The sequence below is a fragment of the Stomoxys calcitrans genome, chromosome 3 (genome assembly GCF_963082655.1).
Source record: "Stomoxys calcitrans chromosome 3, idStoCalc2.1, whole genome shotgun sequence".
In the NCBI taxonomy this organism is placed as follows: domain Eukaryota; kingdom Metazoa; phylum Arthropoda; class Insecta; order Diptera; family Muscidae; genus Stomoxys; species Stomoxys calcitrans.
The window spans coordinates 116920968-116945872 of record NC_081554.1 but is presented as its reverse complement, the minus strand read 5'-3'; the positions used below and the strand labels follow the sequence as shown (position 1 = coordinate 116945872).

The following is a 24905-nucleotide window of genomic DNA, read 5'->3' as shown; positions in this document are numbered from 1 at the left end:
AAATTAGATAAGCTTGATGGAGTCAAATTGAGTTCCACAAATTGTTGATTCAGTGCGTCAACATCAATTTCAGTATCGAGTGTTTGATTTCCCTATACCGATTTCCCGAATAATTTGCCATTTCTTTTGTGAATAAGCTGCCGAGCTAAATCTGTTTTCGTAGAAAATAGATTTGCTCGTTGAATTCGTTTCCCCACATGTATATTCCTCTTGGAACGAAGATATCTTGTAACGTTTCCAGCTCGCATACAGTCTGTCTCTGTTTTCAATAAGTTTTTTTATGTGAACAAATTCGGTCTGGTGGACTGTATTGAAGGTTGGAATTAATCCTAGGATGGTGTAGTTAGGCCCTCTGAAAGACGAATTGTTGGTGAATTTTAGGCACAGAATATGACCGCAAATTCCTCGTTGCCGTTTTGGAAAGAAATAGAAACATACACAATTGGAATAAATTTGCAGAAATAGCAAATATACTTTTATTTGGATTTTATGTTTTCTTACCAATAAATAACAAAACTGCTTTGGTGGACGGATTTATAGAGCTTAGTCTAAACGAACAGAGTTAGTTCATCGAAGGTTGGGATAACAAGAAGAAGTTAATTGCGCATCCAATCTTATTTTAAGCCTTGGATATGCTTGTTTCGGAAAAGATTCTTGACATTTCAAGAATTGCAGCTAACTTCTATTTTATAGATAAACGGGTCAAAATGTTGATAACACCATTTCACATGCAGATGGCGTTAACATTCTGACATAAACATTTCCGGCCCACTTTGCAAGGATTGCAAAATTTTTTTTTTTAAGGAATTCATTTTAAAGTTAATCTAAGAAATTCATATGTAGTACAATTCTTATTCTATTTAATTCAAATTATAAAATATGTGATACGTTTGCATACAATTAGTTCCAAATTGTAGTGATAAAGTCTTAAGATTCTAAAAAATCGAGAAACTATCTTATTTCGGTTTGGAGCAAGATTGTGTAAATTGGCTTTGCCGATTTCGTAACAGAAAGACAAAAATTATGATGCATCAGAGGTATTGCACGACCCAGATAAAACCCACCCGAAGATAGTGTTCATTGCTACTGGTAAGCCATCATGGCTTGGAATCAATCCAGGTAAAACAATTTTTGAATATAAATCTGCCCCAAAGACAATAGCCACTGAGCTAGGCTTAAAAAAATTTGGGTCTGCCAATACAATGTTATTCAGCCTAGTCCTAATCGCAGAATTCACTTCTCTGGCTGGGATCTTCAAAGACATCCGATTGTTGACTTCCATGGTTGCCTCAATAGTAACGTAAGGAGATTTTCGAGATCGAATAACAACCGAACAGATAGTGTCATTTCCAAATTTTATAGTGGGTAGTTTCAATTCCTCTACCAATGACATAGAAATTTTGCTTACGGAGCTACAGGTGTCCAGTACAGCTCTTACGTGGGTCTGGTTTGCTTCGGCTTGAACAGTAACCACAGTCGTTGGGAAAAGTGCAACCCCATTTGGTGTCGTTATTGAAGTTATGGAAACTGACTTTGGAATGACTGACTTGCTGGTATCATTTTTCTTATTAGCAGATCTTCCTTTAATCTTACTGGCTTTCGGAGATCTTTGCTCACCGTTTATATGAAGTAATGTATGATGATTACTTCCGCAGGTTTTGCAGCCCTTTTTGGTAAAACAAGAGCCTGCAGAATGCTTATGGGCCAAACAATTGGGACAGTAACCGTGAAGTAAAACCAAACGCATTCGCCCATCAACCGGTTTACTTAAAAAATTGCGACAGTCTCGAAGAGCATGCTTTCCTTTACATACGCGACATAAAAAATTATTATCAATTATTCGATCTTTTGTGGGTTCTGTTAATCTTTTTTTCGTAGACGGCATTCTGAAATATGAATACATGATGTGATACGCGAAAGGTCATGAATGTAAAATATAGGGTAATTAAGGAAGTAGAACAAGTTTTACCAAAGGCCGCGTAATAGTACCCCTTTGAGTGATAACATCTGCCACCCGGACTAAACCATCTTTGCCTTTGTAAATCTTTGAGACTCGTCCTAATCTCCATTCGGTAGGAGCCAGAGCTTCGTCCCTAATAACAACCAGAGCACCTACGTCAATATTCTTTTGGGGGTTTTGCCATTTTTGTCTTTTGTGGAGCTCTTTTAAGTACTCATGTTTCCAACGAGTGCTGAATTGCTGGGAAATTGCCTTTACTCGACGCCAACGGTTTAAAATGGATAAGTTGGTTTCGGATTCAGAGTTTTCAGCAATGGATAGGATTGGTCCTCCAACTAAAAAATGACCAGGAGTGAGAGCCAATAGGTCATTCGGATCTTCAGACATTGGCGAAATGGGTCTTGAATTCAAACAAGCCTCTATTCTGGATAAAATAGTGGAAAACTCCTCGTAAGTATATTTGTGACTTCCAGCCATTTTTCGGAAATGGGCTTTGAAGCTCTTAACTCCCGCTTCCCATAATCCACCCATATGTGGGGATCCGGGAGGAATAAAATGCCAAACGATTTCCTGGTGAGCAAATTGGTATAATATAGACCTTCGGGACTCTTGCAGAAAATTCCTCGCTAACTCTCTAGAGGCACCAATAAATGTTTTGCCGTTGTCAGAGTATAGTGATCGTGGACAACCTCGACGAGATACGAATCTATGGAAACTTGCCAAAAAGGCAGGGGTGGACAGAGTGCTCGTGGCTTCTAAATGAATAGCTCGTGTGGAGAAGCACACGAACACACAAACATAACCTTTTGTTATTATGCAGGATCTGCAAGTATAAGTCTTAATATCAAACGGTCCCGCGAAATCGAGGCCCGTATAAGTGAATGGACGTGAAAAGGTTGTCCTTTCAGGAGGAAGTGCGGCCATTAACTGCTCCTGCAATTTTTGTTTGGAAATCGCGCAAATCTTGCACTGATGAATTACTGTCTTAATGAGGTTCTTTGCTCTAGGAACCCAAAAACAAAGCCTTAGCGTACGAAGCATTAAACTATTCGGCCCGTGTAAAGTAATGGTATGAATAAACTTCAGTAATAACCGAGAGAATGTGCAACTATATGGGAGGATGATAGGATATCTTTCGTTATAAGAAAGACTCCCCGAATTTGAAAGACGACCACAAACTCTTAAAACGCCATTTGTGTCCAAAAATGGATTGAGGTTGGATAAAGAACTGGACGTTTTAATGACTTCCTTTCTTGATAAGCATCTGTATTCCTCCGGATATACCAGCTTTTGAGAAAGCAAAATAAGTTTGTTTTGTGTAAGTTTAACCTCACGAGAATCTAAAGCCAGCTGTTCGGATTGAAAGGTTGTCTGTCTCCTGGTACGGCATACAAAACGAAATACATAAGTAAATACTCTCAAAGCTCGATGAAATGAAGAAAATCTCGCTAATAAGTCATCGTAGTTTTGAAAATAAGAAAAGTTACATGCGACAGCCTTTGCCTCCAGCATGTCTTCGTCTATGGAAAAAGTAGACTCAAGAGGCCACAGACTAGCCGAGGTCACTAACCATGGAGGCCCAAACCACCATAAATCTGAGGGAATTAGATCCAAAGGGATTGAACCGCGGGAGGCGATATCCGCTGGGTTTTGTCCGGATTCAACATGAGACCAATACTCTACACTTACAAGCTCAGAAATTTTCGAAACTCGGTTGGCAATAAAAGTCTTCCAATGAAATGCCGGCTTCTTGAGCCAGGCAAGGACTATCATCGAATCAGTCCAGCAGAAGACTTTAAAGTCTTGAATTGGAATATGACCTGCAAGTGAAGAAATTGTCTCAGCGAGTAGAACGGCCCCACAAAGCTCCAATCTAGGAATCGACAATGTCTTGAGAGGAGATACACGAGATTTTGCCGTCAGAAGATGTGTCGTTACCACACCGGATGGTGATTCAACACGAATGTAAACCACAGCGGCATACGCTTTCTCGGAAGCGTCGGAAAACCCATGAATTTGGACATCAAACTCCGGAGAATAGTCTATCCAACGTGGAATCACAATCTGCTCTATACTTGGATAATTATTGGAAAAGTCCTGCCATTTCGCGAGAAGTGAAGGGGACAACTTATCGTCCCAGTCAATTCCTGAAACCCAAATGTCCCGCATTAGTAACTTGGCCAAAACAATAAAAGGACACAACCACCCCGCAGGGTCGAAAAGCTTCGATATTTCCGAAAGGACCTGCCGTTTAGTGGGATGGGAAGGAATACTCAATCTCTCAACGGAAAAATAAAAAGAATCGGACTTGGCATTCCAGCGCACTCCCAAAGTCTTCGCAGTGCTTCTATCCTCGAGTTGAAGAAAGTCTCCGTTCAAAAGATGCTCCTTCGGAATGTTTCGTAGGAAGGTAGCGGAATTCGAAGTCCATTTTCTTAGGGAGAATTTTGCGGATTCAAGTGCCCCTATCAGTTGACGTTGAGCCTCCATAGCCTCCTCAATATCGTGAGCGCCAGCCAAAACGTCATCGACATACATGCATGTCCTCAAAATGTGGCTGGCTATAGGATAGATCTCACCCACATCTTCAGCCAATTGCAGGAGCGTGCGTATCGCAAGATATGGAGCACAATTGACCCCAAACGTGACTGTCTTCAATTCGTATTCTCTAATGGCATTCAAGGGCGAGTCACGAAAGACAATCCTATGAAAGCGTGTGTGTTCATTATCCACCAGAATTTGGCGGTACATCTTTTCGATGTCACAGTTAAAAACATAGCGGAAGAAACGCCACTGTAGGAGTAACAGGGTCAAATCGAGCTGCAAGGATGGCCCACTGAGCAAAACGTCATTCAAGCTTCGTCCATTGCTAGTCGGGCTTGAAGCGTTAAACACTACTCGGATCTTCGTAGACGAACTCTCTGGACGAAACACCGCGTGGTGAGGAAGGTAATAACCTAATTCCGGATCCTGGCATACCTCCCTCATATGTCCCAGCTCAAGATACTCATTAACAACAGCGTCATACTGAGCCTTAACATCGGGCGTTCCAAGAAGACGCTTCTCACTCCGAAGAAACTGGGCTACCGCCAACTTTCGGGAGTGTCCCAAGCCAAGGGAGTGGGGGAACCCCTCTCTGAATGGAAGAGATACAATATAACGTCCGGAGGAGTCCCTTCTAGTCGTATTCTTGTAATTCTCTTCGCATATGAAATCGTCTGGACTCATCTCTCTATGTCTGGGAAGGTCTTCCACCTCCCAAAACCTAGATATCTGCCTATCCAAGGAAGCCCCATTGAAAAAGGAGACACGGGCGTTAAAGGAGCTAATCGGAGACAACTTGACCGGGCCAGTCAAAATCCATCCGAACACCGTCTCCTGAGCTATAAGTGAATCGCATACGTTACGCCGAACTCCACCCAGCATGATAAACGGAATCAAGTCAGCACCCAGTAACATATCTATATGTGAGGTCTTGTAAAACTCCGGGTCAGCAAGTCGCAAATCGGGAAGTGATGAAAATATTCCCCGTTCAACACCAAAAGTGGGCAAAGCCGATGTGAGATGTGGAATAACTATGGCCGTTGCCTCAATGACTACCTCGGCATCAAATCGAGATCCGATGGTCAACGAACACATTCTTTTGGATTGAGCCGAAGTAGTCCCATTCAAACCAAATATCTTGGTGGAAGCGAATTTAGAGGGTAACCGTAATTGATTAAAAAGTTTCTCAGAGATGAAGGATGCCTCGGAACCCGAATCTATCAAGGCCCGTGCAGGGAAAATCTCGTCATTATAGACAATATTAACTACCACCGTTCCCAAGAGAACCATGTTAATGCGAGTCGCGGCACAAGACTGAACCTGCAATGTATTGTCCCCCACGGTGGGATCCTCGGCTGGAGGGGCATTTTGGACCGGCTCAGGCACATCTCTATGAAGAAGAGTGTTGTGTCTTCTCTGACACTCACCACAGTTATAAGCACTCTTGCAATCCCTAACCCCATGAGCCTTCGAGAAGCAATTTAAGCACAATTTGTACTTTTTTATACACGACAATCGATCAGAATAATTCATAGAAATAAAGCGTGGACACAATCGAATAGTGTGACGTTCATCTGGGCAAAGCTTGCAAACTGGAGGAGCCAAACTATTCTGATATGAGCCCACACGTTTCGGAATGTTACTCTTGGCCTGATTCTTGGGCTTATCATTCGAACTAGCGGACGGTAATGACCTATTAAAATCGGATACTGTCTCTAAAGTCTGAAAGCGGCTGGTCAAAAATGAATCAAGTTCATTCCAAGAGGGGATCTCCCTCTTATCCTGCAACGAATGTTCCCACAGTGACAGTGTAGTCTCTGAGAGTCTCGTGCTGCAATGATACACAAATACAGGATCCCAACTTGAAATATCAACGTCATACAGCCTCAATGCAGATATAACCCCATTAATGGCGCTTCGAAGTCTCTTAATAGAATCACTGGATTCGACAGAAGCGTTTTCAAGACTAAAGAGAATCCTTAGCTGGGTATTTATAAGCAGCCTCTTATTCTCAAATCTTGCTCGTAAAGCCCCCCATGCGACATCAAACCCCTCATTCGTAAGTGGAGCCTTTCGAACAATTTCCAGTGCTTCACCGCGAGTCTTATTATTAAGGTGAAACAACTTCTCCACGGAAGACAATCGTGCATTCCGAACATAAAGAGCGGTGAATAAATCACGAAATGACGGCCAACTGGAATAATCACCGGAGAATGCCTCAATGTCGCAAGGGGGTAAATGAACGTTAGAATGGAGACCTATGTCGGAATTCTGCACCACTGGAGCGGAAGATGCTGTCGAAATTGCCCTCTTGAGCTCAATCTGCTCGCAGATCCTAGAAATACTGGAAACATATGTCTGGTATGCAGTCTGGTATCGAGCTTTCAACGTCTCAATATCAACCTTTGCATTTTCGTCAGATCTTGAGACCTCGCTCATACTGGACTCATAAACTGGCCTAACACGTAGCCATAGATTTCTTAACTCCTCTTTGTGTACCTCCAAAGAGTGAACTGTTGAAGAGGATAGGGTCTCGCCACAAATATCTGCATTGAACTCTATCAACGCATCAGAAATCAAAATAAAATTGGAAAGGGAAGTCATTGTAGGAAGAGAGTAGTCTCGAAAATAAAGTATCAATCAAATTAAATAATGAAGCCAGTCGGAGAACCAATAACACAATCTGATCGTCGATCGTAGAAACCAGAGATACGTAAAAGGCGAGAGGAATTCAAGCAGAAATTAATATCAATATATGTATGTATATATTTACTTATATATTTACTTCATTTGTCTCTTTTCTCCTTAAAATTAAAATTGGAAAAATATCAATTATATAGCAGTGTAAACGAAAACTTTATAAACTTAATGAAAACATCAGTTATAAATATGCCATGTAAAATATATACAAATGTATCCCATGGATGCAACGTAAATAAATCTAATCCACAGATTGTATCTTCTCGAATGCAGATGACCAGGCGGATTAATAGCAAAAAAAAAAAAAAAAAAATGGTACTGCTGTGAGCTGAAGAGAGGTTGAAACAAGTGGAATCGGAACTAAAACCATTAATAGCAAGTAAATTCCCCGCAGTCCAAAAATGTTAAACTCTCAACTATTCTCAAGAAGAATGTAACAGACTGGAAAATGTAATGCTTGTTATAAAATAAGTGGAAATATAAAATGCGCTCTCATTGGTAGGAGCAGAACTGAAGAGAGTGAACGAAAACTGGAACATAATCTTAAGGCGCAATGAATAACATAACTCTCAGCGAAATACAAAGAGAGAGTACGAAAAAAAAATAGAAACAAAATTGCCTTAAGGCGAAGAGCATTAAGAATATCACTCTCAACAGGGCGAAATATCAAAGAGAGCACCCAACAAAAAACTTGAAATGACAATAGGGCAAAATTCAGAAATGGCGAGGGGGAAAGATATAATTTGTAAAGCACGTTGCTTTTATGTGTAGCATGCGTTCATGTGTAACTAAGCAAAAGAATAGGCGGTGACAGAAGCACAGCCAAAAAAAGTAATGCTTTGCCTATGAGTGTCAAAGAAGGCTAACTCGCAGAATAGAAATTATTTTAGAGGGTATACACTTGTTGTTACCAGTAGAATTTCTGAAACAGTAAATCAATGGCGAATGAAAACACTTGTCCGTCTGCGTTAAAATTCACAGCAAAGATACTTTATCTTCGATTAATATAAGATTTCAAATAAAAAAAATAATGAAAATTCGCACTGAAAATATTCTCGTCTGAGTTTTATGATGAAACCAGTTCATACACTTTATTAGTGTTTACAAGCACTTTATCTCAATACGAATTTAAAATGCATGCATATCATTTAAAAAAATATCACTTTTCATCGTATTGTATCAAATTTGGAACTGAAGAACAACATACCTGATAACAATCACTAAAAATTATGGCGTGGCTCCTCTTGTAGTCTTCTCTATAATCCCACTAGTGACATCATTGATCCTTCTTACTGCACATGCACTATACAATAAAACTTCAGGCACCAGCCTTCACGGTCATATTTCTTCCTCATAAAAAAATTGATTTAACGTACAGTTAGAAATAACACTTCAACAATTCTGCGCCTTGTGCCAAAATTTGATCACTTGAACATGCGAAAAGCAAATGATTGTAGAAAAGAAATGAAATTCTTCTCTAGCATAAATTTCACATGTACGCTTTAACTTGCAGTTTCGCGATTGGAGTGGGAGTCAATGGGAATGAAACGCAATGGAAATATTCTTGTACCTAAGCATAAGATGATGACGGAGATTCCTGCGACAAATAGTCTTATGTTGTTTCCCAACGGACACAGTTCGGAATGACGGTAGAAATATTGACGGGCTATGCTCTGGTTATTCACTCATATTAGTTGTTGTTTTCCACGTACGATCTGATGGCAATGAATCCATAACCTTAAATCGGTTTCTGTGTCTAACTTATAGCGAATGCACGCTAATTAACAACTTGTTCTATTTCATAATTTTACTGCCTAACATTTGGAACTTTACAAAAACTTGTATGCAAACGTACCTGCAGCTTTGAAGTGGTGGCATTGGAATCACGGTCTTCAATATTAATCGCTTTCGGGGATTGCCTTATCCGGTTCGAAGGACCATGAACAAATTCGGTCTGGTGGACTGTATTGAAGGTTGGAATTAATCCTAGGATGGTGTAGTTAGGCCCTCTGAAAGACGAATTGTTGGTGAATTTTAGGCACAGAATATGACCGCAAATTCCTCGTTGCCGTTTTGGAAAGAAATAGAAACATACACAATTGGAATAAATTTGCAGAAATAGCAAATATACTTTTATTTGGATTTTATGTTTTCTTACCAATAAATAACAAAACTGCTTTGGTGGACGGATTTATAGAGCTTAGTCTAAACGAACAGAGTTAGTTCATCGAAGGTTGGGATAACAAGAAGAAGTTAATTGCGCATCCAATCTTATTTTAAGCCTTGGATATGCTTGTTTCGGAAAAGATTCTTGACATTTCAAGAATTGCAGCTAACTTCTATTTTATAGATAAACGGGTCAAAATGTTGATAACACCATTTCACATGCAGATGGCGTTAACATTCTGACATAAACAATGTTATCGCTGAACCATGGTTGCCTCCTCTTGGTGCTAAATTCACGTAGTTGAACATGTGTATCAAAAAGTAAGGTATGTTGTTTTGTAAAAAAGCGAGCTGGTCGTCTCCACATGTTTTGTAATATATCTCGTTCCAGTCCATATTCGAGATATCCAATTCTTACTGAGGTATATTAATATGTTTGAAGTCATAATATTTCTCGGTAGATACCTCCATACGCATCTCAAATTCATAAATCAAGAAAATTAGATCATGTTTTAAAAAACATGGAACCGACAATTAGTCGTACAGCAATACTTTATCAGCCTCATCGACGATGAATAGGTCTAATAAAGTATTGCAGGTGTTGGTATAATGCGTTGGTATACTCGAATTTACCCCAGATATGCCGACGGAATGTAGCGATGATTCAAAACTATTTGGCTTAAGTAAGTTACAGTTTAAATCTCCAGCAATTTTGATACCAGAATACGATACATTAAAATCCCCAAGTAGCGCTATTAATTCATTATACTCGACGTATTGATTGGGCCTGTATATACATGCCAAATATAGTTTATTGCCATTCGGAGTAACTTCAGTCAAAATGTGCTCAATGCGATCTTCTCTGCATAATTGACTTAAAATTTTGCAAGAAATGTTATTTCTAACGTAGATGGTTACAACACCACCGTGAGTAGCTCTTTGAGCATTAAAATGACAAGTGCGTAGCCCAAATTTTTGATTGCTTTTTAAATTATTTTTGGAACCATTAATATACGTTTCATCTGATACAGGCATCAAGAGATAAAGGACATGCAATGCTATAATATGTTTGTTTTGACTTAGTTTGATGAGAAAAGGAATTGGTTGATGCAAAAAATGATCAGTAACTGTAACGATAATGTTCACGAAACATAAATTGAATGGATTTACAATGTAAAGCAGGTTGAGCAGATATAATATATACGAGTTAAATATTTTCAGTATTATCACATGGGCGAAAGTCATCAACTCGCATGGGATCATCAATCTGCGTAACTTTAATGAGGACCAGACCACGCATTGAGAATATGGCATTCTGAGCTTTTTTGCGACTTGCAGAATTCGGAGCTTTTTTGCGGCTTGCAGAATTTTGTAATTGTAGCCAGTAAGATTCTTGTATAGATGTATATTGGATTGTTGGAATCAAACCCAATATGCGTCAAGAGGAGTTTGCCCTTATTACGTTTCCTAAAGCCAGCATAGCATTTTTGGAAATAGTTTTTGTCGTATGCTGATGTTAATTTAGCAATAATAAAATCGGATGTAGTGTTATTATTACGCAAGCGAAATATGGAGGTGTGTTTATTTCCATAACGTTACAAATAGCCTGAAAACATTCATTCCTCTATGACACTAATAGTTTTGTCTATCTCAACAAATTTCTGGTTCACTTTAGTTAAGAGCTTGTTTTCTATTTCGGAAAGTCGTAGGTTAAAAACACAAATTTTGTCTTTAGAAAAATTTCATTAAAATGTGGTTAAAAAAATTTCATTAAAATTAAGTTTTTACTAAGAATTTCATTACAATTTTGTTCTTAAGAAAAATAATTTTAAGGCGACCCCGGCCTCTACAAAATGTTATATTTGTAGAATATTATAATTGTGAAATTTTGTCATTTTAAAAAAATGCTACTGAAATGTTTTGTTTAGAATAAATTTAATTCAAATTATTTCTTTTGACTTAATTATTTGGAGGTGGGGGGCGGCCGAGCATCCCTGCCTGCCATATAAACCGTTCTCGGATCTTGACTTTTGGGCTAGTAGAGGAATCAATCCTTATCCATTTTGGCTGAAATTTTGGATGAGGTATTTTACTTTGACTTCCAATAACTGTGCCAAAAATGGACTAAATTGGTTCATAACCTGATAAAGATGCCACATAAACTGAATTCGGATCTTGAGCCTCTGGAGGGCACAATTCTTATACGATTTGGTTGAAAAATTTTCATAAGGTATTTTGTTTTGATGGTCTAAACCATTTCATTATCTCATATAGCCACCAGATAAACTGATCTCGGATCTTGACTTCTTGAGTCTCTACTGGGAGCAATTCAGTTTTGCATGAGGTCATTCGCTTATATAAACCGGCAAAGATGGTTTTTCTTTGCCTGTTAACAGGCATGTTGCGCTTTTGGTTTTGGTTTTACCTCTATTATCTGTGCTTCAGAAATGCTTCTTTTTTAACCGTGTTTACCTTTCTGATGTAAAATTCCGGGATTCCCCTTTTTACGTTTAGCTATGGGTGGTTTGAGAAAAAGCCAGAAGAAAGACAACATTTACGAAATATTGGCTTCCATAAGGAGTGCAAAGTGCATTTGCTTCTAGACAATCCGAAGCTTCAAACACCGCAAATTAATCATCCAAAATCTTTTGACTTCAGACAGCAGACATGATTTCACAAAATCTTTGGATATCAAGAGAGCTTTGTGGACAGCTGCTTAATTTTGGTACAATATAACACCACACGTTCAACTAAATGTTAAAGAATAGGCGAATTATGCTGCTGTTGTTCAATTAATGACCTCTCCAAGTAGATGGAGGGCGATGATGATGTCACATCTTGTGCTGTTGTGTCTGATGCCATGATGTATACAGCCAACCATAGCGAAGAATACGAGATTGATGGGCAGAGATGGTCCGTAAGACGATTTTTTAGGTTTCCGACTGTCAAAAAGTTGTAAAAGTCGAAAACGTCGTATACTTGTATAAAACGTAGAAAAAGTCGCAAACGTCATAAACCTTAATAACTCAGTGTAAAAGTTTGATTTTTAACAAATTTTATTGTCACTTATTTGTTGTATATAGAAGAGTTTATATGTAAAAAAAATTTCGCAATAAAAGAAATATTAAGTTTTTTTTTAATTTTTGCATTTACATTTTTCACACAATAAATTGGAAATATACGCAAATTTCAAGTCAATTTATAAAGTAACGTTTAAGGATTTTTTTGTGAAGCAAAAAATCAATAAATTATTAGTTTTCATCAATTATATTTAGAAATTGCAATTATTTTGTATCCTTTTGCAAAATTATTTGCTTCTCCCGTTTTAATTTGCTTTTTGAAAGCTGTTGTAAACGACATATGTTAAAAATGCATGACATCTGAGGAAGTGTCAAGTGAAATGGTACATGGAGTGTTAATTATGTTATTCAATAACAATACTTAAAAATAACATTACTTATTCAATAAAATACTTAACACGCCATCTTCCATTTCACTTGACATTACCTCACATTAGCATACTTAACACGCCATCTACCATTTCACTTGACACTACCTCAGATGTCATTCATTTTATAACAATATTGGTAAAAATCGTGTAAACCTACGGTAGCTTTTTCTAATTCTGAACCGATTTTTTCCAATTTCAATATTGTTCGTCTCCAGGAGGAAAAAATTACTTATGCCAAAATTTTTAGTTAATCAGATCAAAAATTCGACATATTTTCGTTCGAATTTTTTTTTTCTGTCAGAAACCTAGTTTTTTGGCTAGGTTTACGACGTTTTCGACGTATGTAATATACGTCGGAAATGTATGTCATATACGTCACTGTTTCTGACAGGCCATCTCTGTTGATGGGGATTCCGAAGAATAACACGAAGCAAACTCAAAAGACCCAGGAATCCCCAATCAGCTCAAGCAATAAAAGCATAGGTCATTTTTTGGAATATTAAGAAAACAATAGTAGTCCAAAAATTTCAGAGACAGATGTAATGCATGTACATAACATTGAAACTATCAAAAAAACAAAGAAAACTCGAGTAAAAACAAATAACATTGCAAAAGTACTTTGAATAATTATGTATATGTATTTTAAAAACTATATACCAATTTATAGAAATTCCGCATGGTATAAAGAGAAATCGAGCGAGCCGGATAATCGATGTCCAACTGTAGGTTTATAACCTGATATAGCTTCCATGTAAACTGATGTAAACCGATTTGACTTCTTGAGCCTCTGGGGGGCGCAATTATTTGGCTGAAATTTTAAATGTAGTATTTTTTATAACTTCTTACAGTCATGACAAGTATGGTCCGTTTGTATCTGTAGATGTATCATCTATGACGCTGAACGCCTGGGTTCGAATTTTGGCGAGAACATCAGAAAAAAATTTCAGCGGTTGTTTCCCCCTTGCTAATGCTGGCGACATTTGGGAGGTACTTTGTCAAATAAAAACTTCTCCTAAATAACACGTCGCTCAGATTCGGCTATGAAAAGGAAGCCCTTTATCATTGAGCTTAAAACATGAATCGGACAGCACTCATTGATATACCAGAAGTTTACCCCTGTTCCTTAATGGAATGTTAATGGGCAAATTTGACTTTGAAATGCTGGCGACATTTGTGAGGTACTACATTGAAAAAAGGGTATCCTAATATGTAGAAAAAAATTTACCCAAATATTGTTCAAATATTTTATTACGCTTTGTGAAGATTTTCTCTTCTGCTATGAAAATTTGCTAAATTAGGGGAACATATTTTGTTATCAAAGGAATTCCAGTTAGTTCATATACTTAAAGTACTTATAATCAGTTTAAAAAATTTAACTCAATTTCAAAAATACTCGCCGAAGCAAAATTACATCTTAAATTGTAATCTGTTACATACCAAAAAATATTTTGTATGAAAAACAATTTTTCCAAATTTTGCCCATGAACATTCCACTAAGGAACTGGGGCAAACTTCTCACATATCAATGAGTGAAGTACGATTCAAGTTTTAAGCTCAATGATAAGGGGCCTCCTTTTTATAGCCAAGTTCGAACGGCGTGTCGAAGTGCGACACCTCTTTGGAGAGAAGTTTTACATGGCATAGTGCCTCACAAATGTTGCCAGCATTAGGAGGGGAAAACCACCGCTGAGAATTTTTTGGATGGTCTCGCCAGGATTCGAACCCAGGCATTCAGCGTCATAGGCGGACATGCAAACTTTTACTGAAGCTTAATACCATTTAGTTTCATGACATGTCAGTATGAAGTCCATCACTTTGTAAGAACATGATCCTGAAAATATGTAAATTTACTTTTATGACATTTTTATCAACATCTTGTAGAAGATATACTCCTTTACAAAACAATCAACATGATTTTTCAATTTTCATCACCAAAACTAACTCTAGCTATTTTTGAAAATTCTTGCACACAGCAAAAGCAAAAATATTTTATTTGTGTATAGTCAAATGTTTATGATTAAATTCATACTTTTTATAAATTGTGGCAAAGGGTGATCACAATAATTCTAACCTAATATTTTTTTACAGGATTTTAGCAAAGTATATGACAATTTCTTATCAAAAATTGCTTGATAAATTTGTGTATTTCTTTGTATGTATATGTGTGGAAATATTTTGTCTGGCATTGTATGTGTTGGTATATTTCGGCAGCGGACGCTGTTCGTGGTTGTTCCTTAAAATTAAAATTCGGGCAAATGTGTGTCCTGGTATGAGAATGAGTATGAGCGCTTGCTGTGTCCACACAATCATCGTACCGGAAAGGATAGGATTTTTTTGTGTGTTTTTGTTGTTGTGCGTATATCGTGGCGTGTCGATCAATGTCTGTTTGTCTCGTTACTTGGCAGACAGTTTGATTTCTATTTGAAGGAATGAGGCTCGGAAGAGATCAAAATGTGACTAGATGTTATATGAACACAAAAAATAAACCAATAAATGGCCCTTTTGTGAAAAGTGTGACTTTCTCATCAATTAAAAATGTAAAAAGAAAATGAATAAACTGTTGTAGCAGTCTTCTTTGGTGAATAATTCGAAAAAATGTAATTATTTATTAACAAATACCATTTAATTTTACACAAATTTATACATTGGACTGGAGCGTAAGTATATTTTTCATAATGCTTTTTATCAAAAACATCCATATTTTTTCAAGATTCCTCGTGCACACCGTATGCAACTAAGAGTAGGAAGTGTAATTTCAGGTAAAACCTATTTAAATTATAAATATTTTTTTTTTGTTTTATACTAATACAAAAACTTTTACTTTTATACAAGTTATTTTGTTTGTTTTCATTTTAGATATTTAACTTGATAAATAACTTGGAGGCTACCGTAGCGCAGAGGTTAGCATGTCCGCCTATGACGCTGAAAGCCTGGGTTCGTATCCTGGCGAGACTATCAGAAAAAAAATTTTCAGCGGTGGTTTTCCCCTCCTAATGCTGGCAACATGTAAAACTTCGCTCCAAAGAGGTGTCGCACTGCGGCACGCCGTTCGGACTCGGCTATAAAAAGGAGGCCCCTTATCATTGAGCCTAAAACTTGAATCGGAATGCACTCATTGATATGTGAGAAGTTTGGCCCTGTGGAATGTTCATGGGCAATTTTGCATTTGCCTTTGTCTAATCTGGACATAATTCTATTAACAAAATGAAATTTTTTGTATGTAAAGATAAAATTTGAAGGAGATTTTTTAAAGACAACACTTTCCCGAAATTATTTTTTCTTTAAGAAAGATTTCAATAACATCTTTTCAAATGACATTTTCCTAAATTTCTTCCTAAAGACAAATTTCAACAAATAATTTTTAGATAACATTTTAATTAAATTTTCTTTAAAGATCGAATTGAAATGTAAATTTTTCAAAAATAATTATATTGTTTTAAACAATATAATACTGAAATGTTCTTTAAGCTAAAATGTTCATGTAATTTTTCAATAAAAATTGTTCCGAAAGACAAATATATAACAAATATTTCTCAAAAACTCAATTCTATACGATTTTTGTTTAAGTCTTTTATTATTAATTCAATTGAAATTTTATTTGTAGAAAAATGATTTTGAAAAAGTTGTCTTTAAAAAAAGTATTTTGCTTGTATAAATGGATGCCACCATAACGGAAATGTTAGCATGTCCGCCTTTGACGCCGAACGCCTGGGTTTAATTTTCAGTCATTCCCTTAGTAATGCTGGATCCATTTGAGAGGTATCGTGCCATGCTTAAACTTCTGTACCGTATTGTGTCACTATGCGGCACGCCGTTCGAACTCGGCATAAAAAGGAGTCCCCTGATCATTGAGCTTAAACTTTAATTGGACTGCACTCATTGATATGAAAGAAGTATACCCTGTTCCTTAATGGATTGTTAATGGGAAGTTTGGTGTTTAGTTAGTAATTATAAATTAGTTGAATAACATCAGCAATGAAGTGAAAATTTAAAGGACTTGAAGAAGAATATTTCGATGCCAAGACGTACGCATTGGTGGTATGCATTGACATCGAGGGAATTTCAACAATGGGCGTTCGAGTGTGAGGCACTGCTGCCAGCGGCACAGTCTTGGATTGACTGAGCCCTAGAGTTGCCATCTGGAAGATCATGTTACACGGATGGATCAAAACTAGAGGACAGAGTGGGGCTGAGGGTCTACATTGAGAACCAATGGACGGTCCTACAGGCGGAGATCCGGGCGATCATGGAATGCGAGAGGTGGTGTGGTGCTAACGCGAGGACGTCGAGTGTGAACACCTTTACGGACAGTAAAATTGTCATAAGGGCTATAACAACCAGGACGGTAAGATCACGAACAGTCTTACAGTGTTTGAAAGAAAATAAACGCCTTCTCTGAGGATGGCGAAATCGTTTGATTGCCGGGCCATAAAAGAGTAAGAGGGAATAAAGGGCTGACGATTTGGCGGAGAAGTCCAGAGGACTGCCGTCAATAAAATTGGTAAACCCGAAGCATTTCGGGTCGACGCAGTCCGAGTTAAGACGTGGGCGACGAATGCGCATGCAACCCTGTAGAAAAACGAAACGGTGGGTAGGACGACGAAATTTTTGTTTTGGCATTGCCGCATTCGTTAATGAATAAGCACTTTCGACATTCGAGATTCAGCTGTTCGAAATCCACCCGTCAGCTCTGGAGCAATCGTATAGAATTGTTACTTGATATATATAGTTCAAATAAAAGTAAAAGTGCACGTTTTTGAACGTAATTGGAATATGAAATAAGTAAATACATGCTTTTTCGTATGTAAAAATAATTTATGCAAAATAAATGGGCTACAAAAGGTTTAAATGACTTAACTAAAGGCCATCCGAATTTTGCAAAAAAAAACATTGTAGCCAAGGGAAGGCAACATCTAAAGAACAAATGATGCCAAATCTTGGAGAAATGTAAGAAACGGCCAATCGCATCTTTGGTGGTACCATAGTGGACATGAGCCTTTTGAAGTTTAGCTGAATTCAAGTCATATCCATCAAAGTAATTTATTGTCGTTAAAACATGTTGGCCGCTGTTTTGGAGCCGTGGGCAAGCATATATTTTGGTCGCAGACCATGGACGTACCAACAAGATTCAGCACCGTCACAACAAGACTCGGCACCATCACAACAAGACTCGGCGCCGTGCTTTAGCACGTGTAAACCATTTGGTCCACAAAGTGGCTGTCCAATAAGCCACATGCCAATCCGACAGACTTTTTTATTTAGGCCACTTTTGAGAGCAAGGTACGGGCTACAAAATATGCCCGTTTGAATGCGCTGAAGAAATAAATTGTACGGGAATATGCCAAAATACCGACAGATTACATTCGTGCAGCTTGCCATTCTTTCTTTAACGACTCAGAACAAATGATAATGGAAAATGTGGTCATATCGTGCAAAAGTGAATGGATTCAAAGTTATTTCCACATATTTTCGTATTTTGAATCAATAAAAAATATTTTCGCACCAAAATGTGATCGTTTGTCAGCTACCCGGTAAATCTAAATAACATGCATTTGTTATTAATAGTATACAAGTTTTGTTTAGATTATTTATTCGGCAGTGACATTGGCTTACTTTTATCTATCATTTTTCTGTGAATATGCACAAGGTTATTGTCCTCTTCAGAATCAGAGGACGAAAAGCTCAACAAAAGCAATGTAAGCATGCTTTTTTTTATTTATAAACTAGCTGACCCGGGCACGCTACGCTGCGCCTTCATTTACTTTATATGGGACAAAAGTCTCATTGGAATGTTTTTTTCGACAATTAAAGATCTTTTACTGAAATACCATGCTAATTTGACTAACAGTTTAACAATATAAGTGCCTTTATCTGAATCCCACATAATCTTTATTGGTCTACGAATTTAAGTTTGGATGTAAGGTGTACTCCATATACTTCATTTCAGCCCGATATTCTCATGATGTCTGATTTAGTGGTGTTTTCGGGGGTGAGGTGGTCTCCCAGATACTTGGCCCTGAAAAAGTAGGTAGCTAAATATGCCCGATTTAGGGGTGTTTTGGGGATTGGGGTGGTCCCCCCAAACACTAAGCCCGAAAAATATATCAGCAACGTGCTCTATTCTCATATATCTATATATCATTTATTTGAACCCATATTGCCATTGTCCTCAAAATTAGATATCAAATTCGTTTTCTAATCTCATTGAAACTCCTTATTGCAAAAGTCAGCAAATATGTCGGTTTTGGGGGTATTGGCCCTAAAAACTATGAATATTTAGTTCCACTCTCTTTAAGACCCAAATTGTCTTGGTGAGCAAATACGTCCTATTTGGGGGTTGTTATGGTGTTGGGACGTCCGCTAGACAGTTGCCATCTAATGTTGATATCAGATCAGAAAATACTTACTATTTGGGTGGTGTTGTGGGGGTGGCGTGGCCCCATAGACACTTTTCCCGAATATTAATATCAAATTCGTGCTTTACTCCCAAAGACCTTTCATTTGAGCCCCATATTGCTATGGTCGTAAATTTGTCCCCTTTGGGGGATGTTTTTGGGGAGTAGCGGCCCCCCAAACACTTGGTCCCATATTTGGATTTCATATTCTTATTCTGCATTCAAATACATTTTATTTAAGCCCCATATTCCCATGGTCAGTAAATAAGTCCAGTTTGGGGGGTGTTTTGGGGAAGGGGTGGATCCCCCGAAACGTGGTCTCACATTTGGATATCAGATTCGTATTCTACTTACAAATACCTTTCATTTGAGTCCCATATTGCCATGGTCGGTAAATATGACCGATTTAGGGGTGTTTTGGGGCTTGTGGTGGTCCCCCTAGCTCTTGGTCCGACAATTGGATATCAGTTACGTTTTCTCATCCTAAATACCTTTCATTTGAGTCCCATATTGTCGTGATTGGTCAAAATATATGTTTGGTAGGTTTTAGAGTGGGGCAGCCCCTCTAGGTACCCCATCCGAAATTGGGATACCACATTTTTATTTTTAGGGTACTATATGAGAGCACACAAAATTTCGCCTAAATCGCACCACCCTTCTCCGAGATCTGGCGTTTCTGAAAATTAGGGTAAGGGGGAGGGTCCGCCCCCCTTTCAGATATCAAAAAATGTAGTACTCTATTTTCACCACGGGGTCATTATGCACCATCTGTGAAAATTTCAAGAAAATCGGTTCAGCCGTTTCTGAGTCTATAAGGAACACACAAACATACAAACAAACAGAAATTGAAATTGTAAGGACTCAAGAAGTCAAATCGGCAGATCGGTTTATATGGGAGCTATATCAGGTTACAGACCGATTCGGACCGTACTTGACACAGTTGTTGGAAGTCATCGCAGTACACGACATGTTCAATTTCAGCCAAATTGGACAAAAATTTGTTACTTGTAAGGGCTCAAGAAGTGAAATCGGGAGATTGAATTATATGGGAGATATATCAGGTTATAGACCGATTTGGACCGTACTTGGCACAGTCGTTGAATGTCATAACAGAACACTACATGCAAAATTTCAATCGAACAAAAATTGCAGCTTCCAGTAGCTCAAGAAGTCAAATCGAGAGATCGGTTTATATGGGAGCTATATGTAAATCTGAACCGATATCGCCCATTTGCAGTCCCCAACGACCGATATCAATTTTAAATATTTGTGCAAAATTTCAAGCAGCTAGCTTAACGCGTTTGTCTATCCTCTATCGCGATTTCAACAGACGGACGGACGAACATGGCTAGATCGATTCAGAACGTCGAGACGATCCAGAATATATAAACTGTATGGGGTCGCAGATCAATATTTCGAGTTGTTACAAACGGTATGACTAGGTTAGTATACCCCCATCCTATGGTGGTGGATATAAAAACAAATCAACAAATACAAAGATGATACGTGGCGTACGAAGATGATGGCTTGAAAATGCGCAACAACAACAAACTTTCTAAAGTCTTTCAGCAAACAGAGGTACTGTATGAAAAAGAAAATGTGTTCAAAATTATAACTGAAAGCTTTCTTCGAAGTTATGAGCAATAGTGTTTTCTCATTTAGACTATTTATTGTCTAAGCTCATAACATAGATAATTGACTGGGTAATTCGTCGAAGAATACCACTGATGAAGCGATGGAATCCCAGAAACTGCAGTCCGGTTAACCTTTCGAGCAACATTTTGAAAACATTTTTCGCCAAGTGGCGATTTTATTAATGAATAAAATCACCCACGGTTGTCAACTAATAAATAAGTTGGACAACCATTGATTTGGTTTGGTTGAACAATCATTGATTTGGCCAACAAAATAATTCGTTTCACTTCTTTTCTGCATAGCGTTGGATTTTGTTTACGAATAAAGTACATCTTTTTTGCGATAAATCCTTGCAAGAATTTGTGACAAATATAGTTTTCTTTTACACTGGCAATACCTTTCATTCTTGATATATAAAATGTTATTTGGGATTTTAACTAGTTTTACTTTACTTATACATTAGTTTAACGTCATGCTTATGTATATGTACATTCTTTTTAATTTTAAAATAGGTTGTGCATATTTAAAAGGAAGCCAAGTTCAATTTAACGTTGTAACATAATTCTAATTCAAATGTTTACCAAAAAGTAGATGTAAGTTGGTAATTCAAACTCTTCCAGAGTATATTTTAATTTATTTCGATGTTATGATACACAATTATATTAAAAACCCTCCCTATTGCTCTAATAATTTTTGTTATTGGACATACATACCTATGGCGAAACTTTAAAAATTGTCATTGTTAGAGTTTATCATCCGCCCATCACTGGCCTCTACATTTATATACTAACCCTCTCCCTCTCTCTATAGTTGGAGAGGCACAAGAGAATAATTGTTGGTCAGGTAAACGAATAATCGTTTGTGGTTATCGAAACACGTTTGCCATTAACGAGTTTTTGGTTTTACAACAAAAGAAAGATACTTTTACCGTAGGCGAAGTTGCTAAAGGGTTTACAATTAACAAAGTTTGTTGCATTCAATAATGCTACGTTTATGGCTCCCGTTTAATATGTTGAGGAGAAACGTTAAATGGTTACAATAAAATAAAACCTTTGTAATAAGAGTATTTTGTTTCTCGTAAAAATGCCCGAAACTTATTTTTTTTTTGCGTGTAGTTATTTCAAATCATTACAATATCTCTATTTTTAAAAACCGTAGCGTGATAATAACAGACAGACGAATGGACATAGCTAGATCGTGTTTCGATATGTTACAAAGGGAATGGCAAATTGGATGTCCCCCCGTCCATCGGAAATGGATGTAAAAAACGTCGGTGAACCTTTTTTTTCAATATTTTCAGTGGATGGTTTTTCTTTAACACTAACTGATGCTCTTTTCACGTGTCAAAAAAAATATAAAACAGATATGTACACTAATACAAAAAAGGCTGACGATAATAGCAAACACTGTCTGCTGATTGCTAGTACTTAATTTTGCTGCTATTACAATAGTTATGCTTTTATAGCAAAATGTTTGTAATTTTATAACAGCAAGCTAACTGCTGAAAAGTCTGTTGTTTGCTTAAAATGGATGCTGTTCAATTTATGATAAGGTTATTAGGAGCAAAGAACGCAACATAAAATAAAATGAAAGAGAAGATTTTAATTTGTGGGAAGAAAATGAAAAGAACTTGTCTAATCACAGTCGGAAAACCAAACACTACCGGCCGTAAACGTGGTCTTCGAAACAAAACAATTTTGGAGTGAAGATGAAGAGAGCCGATTTTGGAGTGAAGATCAGCCAGAAGTATTGCAAGAGATACCAATGCATCCAGAAAAAGTCAGTTTGGTGCGGTTTATGGGCTGGTGGCATCATTGGGCCGTACATTTTCAAAGATAATGCGAATCGTAGCGTAAGATTGTATCCAACTTTTTTCCCAAAATGCAAGAGCTTGACTTCCATGACATGTGTTTCCAACAAGACGGCCTCACATGACACACAGCACGCCTCACATGACACACAGCACGCCTAACAATGGACTTTTTGAAAGGCGAGTTTGGTGAACATTTTTTTCACGTTCAGGACCGGTCAATTGGCCTCCAACGTTGTGCGATTTAACGCCTTTAGACTATTTTTTGTTGGGCTATGTTAAAGCTCATGTCTTAACAGACAAGCCCGCTTCAATTGACGCATTGGATGATAACATTGAAGCATTTATTCTTGAGATACCGACCGAAATGTTGGAAAGAGTATGCCAAAATTGGACTAAGCGGGTGGACCATTTGAGGCGCAGTCATGGTCAACATTTACACGAAATAATCTTCAAACATTATATTATAGAACCATACTATCGATTCAAATAAGGATTTCATGCATTTTTCTAAATATAGTGAGTTTTTTCTTTGAAAAACTTTCCCTATAGCTCTTAAAAAATCAACCTTTACAAAAGCGATGTAATGCAGCTACTGTTGTTGCTGTTGAAACAACATTGCATGTAGAGGAAGCAATCTTTTCAAAGCTCGTTCCGATCCATAGGACCGATCGCTGCAAGAGCCCGATGGCCATTGGTTATTTAAAGGCGGCAAAAACTCTTTGTCAAAGCGAGCATCATAGGCACTCACAATTTGGGCGGTGCAGCCCAGCCTCTCACTGACACTGCAATTACAGTTACTCCGTATGGAGAGTTACACTATCCTTTTCGTCATAACGATGAACACCAGACAGAATATTACATACATTCACACATAGGTAGTTCCAAATAAGAATAGCTTTTTCTTAAAATATGTGATATAAGTACCACAAAGTGAACTAAAAAGCCGGTAGTCACGATAGTCATGTGGCCGAGCAATAAAATTGACGAGAGAGTTTAGTCACCATGGGAAATGTATGTGTACATAAATCTGTTGTTTAGGTAATTTCTTTCCAGTAATATTCCACAAATTAAAACCTTCTCTTCCAACATAATTTCTCATGGTCATGGACTCCATTTGAAGAAAAAAATGCCTAAAGTAATGAAACCCTAAGTAACCCTTTCGGGTCGACGCAGTCCGTGGGCGGCGAACGCCCACGGATGACCCGGATCGTGAGAGGACGAGGCTATTACTGAAAGGAAGTAAGAAGGAGGTCAATATAGTGGGGACACAATACCAGACATGAACCAACTTAGGGTAGTGGTATGAAAAACAACTAAAGATTTTGTAAGTAGCACGGAATTTCTAATTTAAAAATTTTCTTTTTCGTTGTAACTTTTTAGTTTTTAGAGCGCACAACAAGCCGATTACTGCCTTAGGTGTATGTCCATAGTGGAATGAGACGGATTAATATCCGCACCCTAACCAAATGAAACCCCATGACAGGCAGCGATAGGCAAACGTAAATGAATACCAAATATTTTTGTATGTTCAAATGCCCTATGATTGCTAAGACAGCAGTCATATCTGCTTTTCCATTAGCAGCAGACAAAAACTATGGTCTTAGCAAACATTTTTGCTTTTTTGAATAACAAATTTCGTTCAGTGTACAGTAATTTAATGCTACTATTATGTTCAAAGTACAACAAAAAGCAATTAGACCTAGTGAAATATGGAGACTGTTATGAATTGATACAAAAACAAGTAAAAGCGTGCTAAGTTCGGCCGGGCCGAATCTTATATACCCTCCACCATGGTTCGCATTTGTCGAGTTCTTTTCCCGGTATCTCTTCTTAGGCAAAAAAGGATATAAGAAAAGATTTGCTCTGCTATTAGACCGATATCAAGATATGGTCCGGTGTAAAATGTCAGCCAATTCGAATAAGAATTGCCTCCTTTGGGGGCCCAAGAAGTAAAATAGAGAGATCGATTTATATGGAAGCTGTATGGGGCTATAGACCGATTCAGACCATAATAAACACGTATATTGATGGTCATGAGAGAATCCGTCGTACAAAATTTCAGGCAAATCGGAAATAATTGCGACCTCTAGAGGCTCAAGAAGTCAAAATCCCAGATCGGTTTACATGGCTACTATATCAGGTTATGAACCGATTTGAACCTTATTTGACACAGTTGTTGAAAGTAAGAATAATATACGCCATGCAAAATTTCAGCCAAGTCGGATAAGAAGAAGAAATCGG

The 24905-nt window shown here is 37.7% G+C and overlaps 2 protein-coding genes across 3 annotated transcripts in view; both read right to left on the bottom strand.

The window, feature by feature from the left end:
• Positions 1-24905, bottom strand: part of LOC106083295 (plasmanylethanolamine desaturase 1) — a 150768-nt gene that overhangs the window by 72628 nt on the left and 53235 nt on the right. The window lies entirely within an intron of this gene.
• On the bottom strand, positions 1946-7108 carry LOC131996098 (uncharacterized). Its single transcript, XM_059365547.1, has 2 exons — positions 3823-7108; positions 1946-2295 (listed from the first exon to the last, which is right to left on the bottom strand). The coding sequence occupies exons 1-2, from the start codon at positions 7106-7108 to the stop codon at positions 1946-1948; spliced, it is 3636 nt and encodes a 1211-aa protein (XP_059221530.1).

Coding starts and splice junctions, on each gene's coding strand:
- LOC131996098 (XM_059365547.1), bottom strand. CDS start 7,108: ATGACTTCCCTTTCCAATTTTATTTTGATTTCTGATGCGTTGATAGAG. Junction 2,296..3,822: donor GATTCCTAGATTGGAGCTTT/GTGGGGCCGTTC, acceptor GTCATTTTTTAG/TTGGAGGACCAATCCTATCC.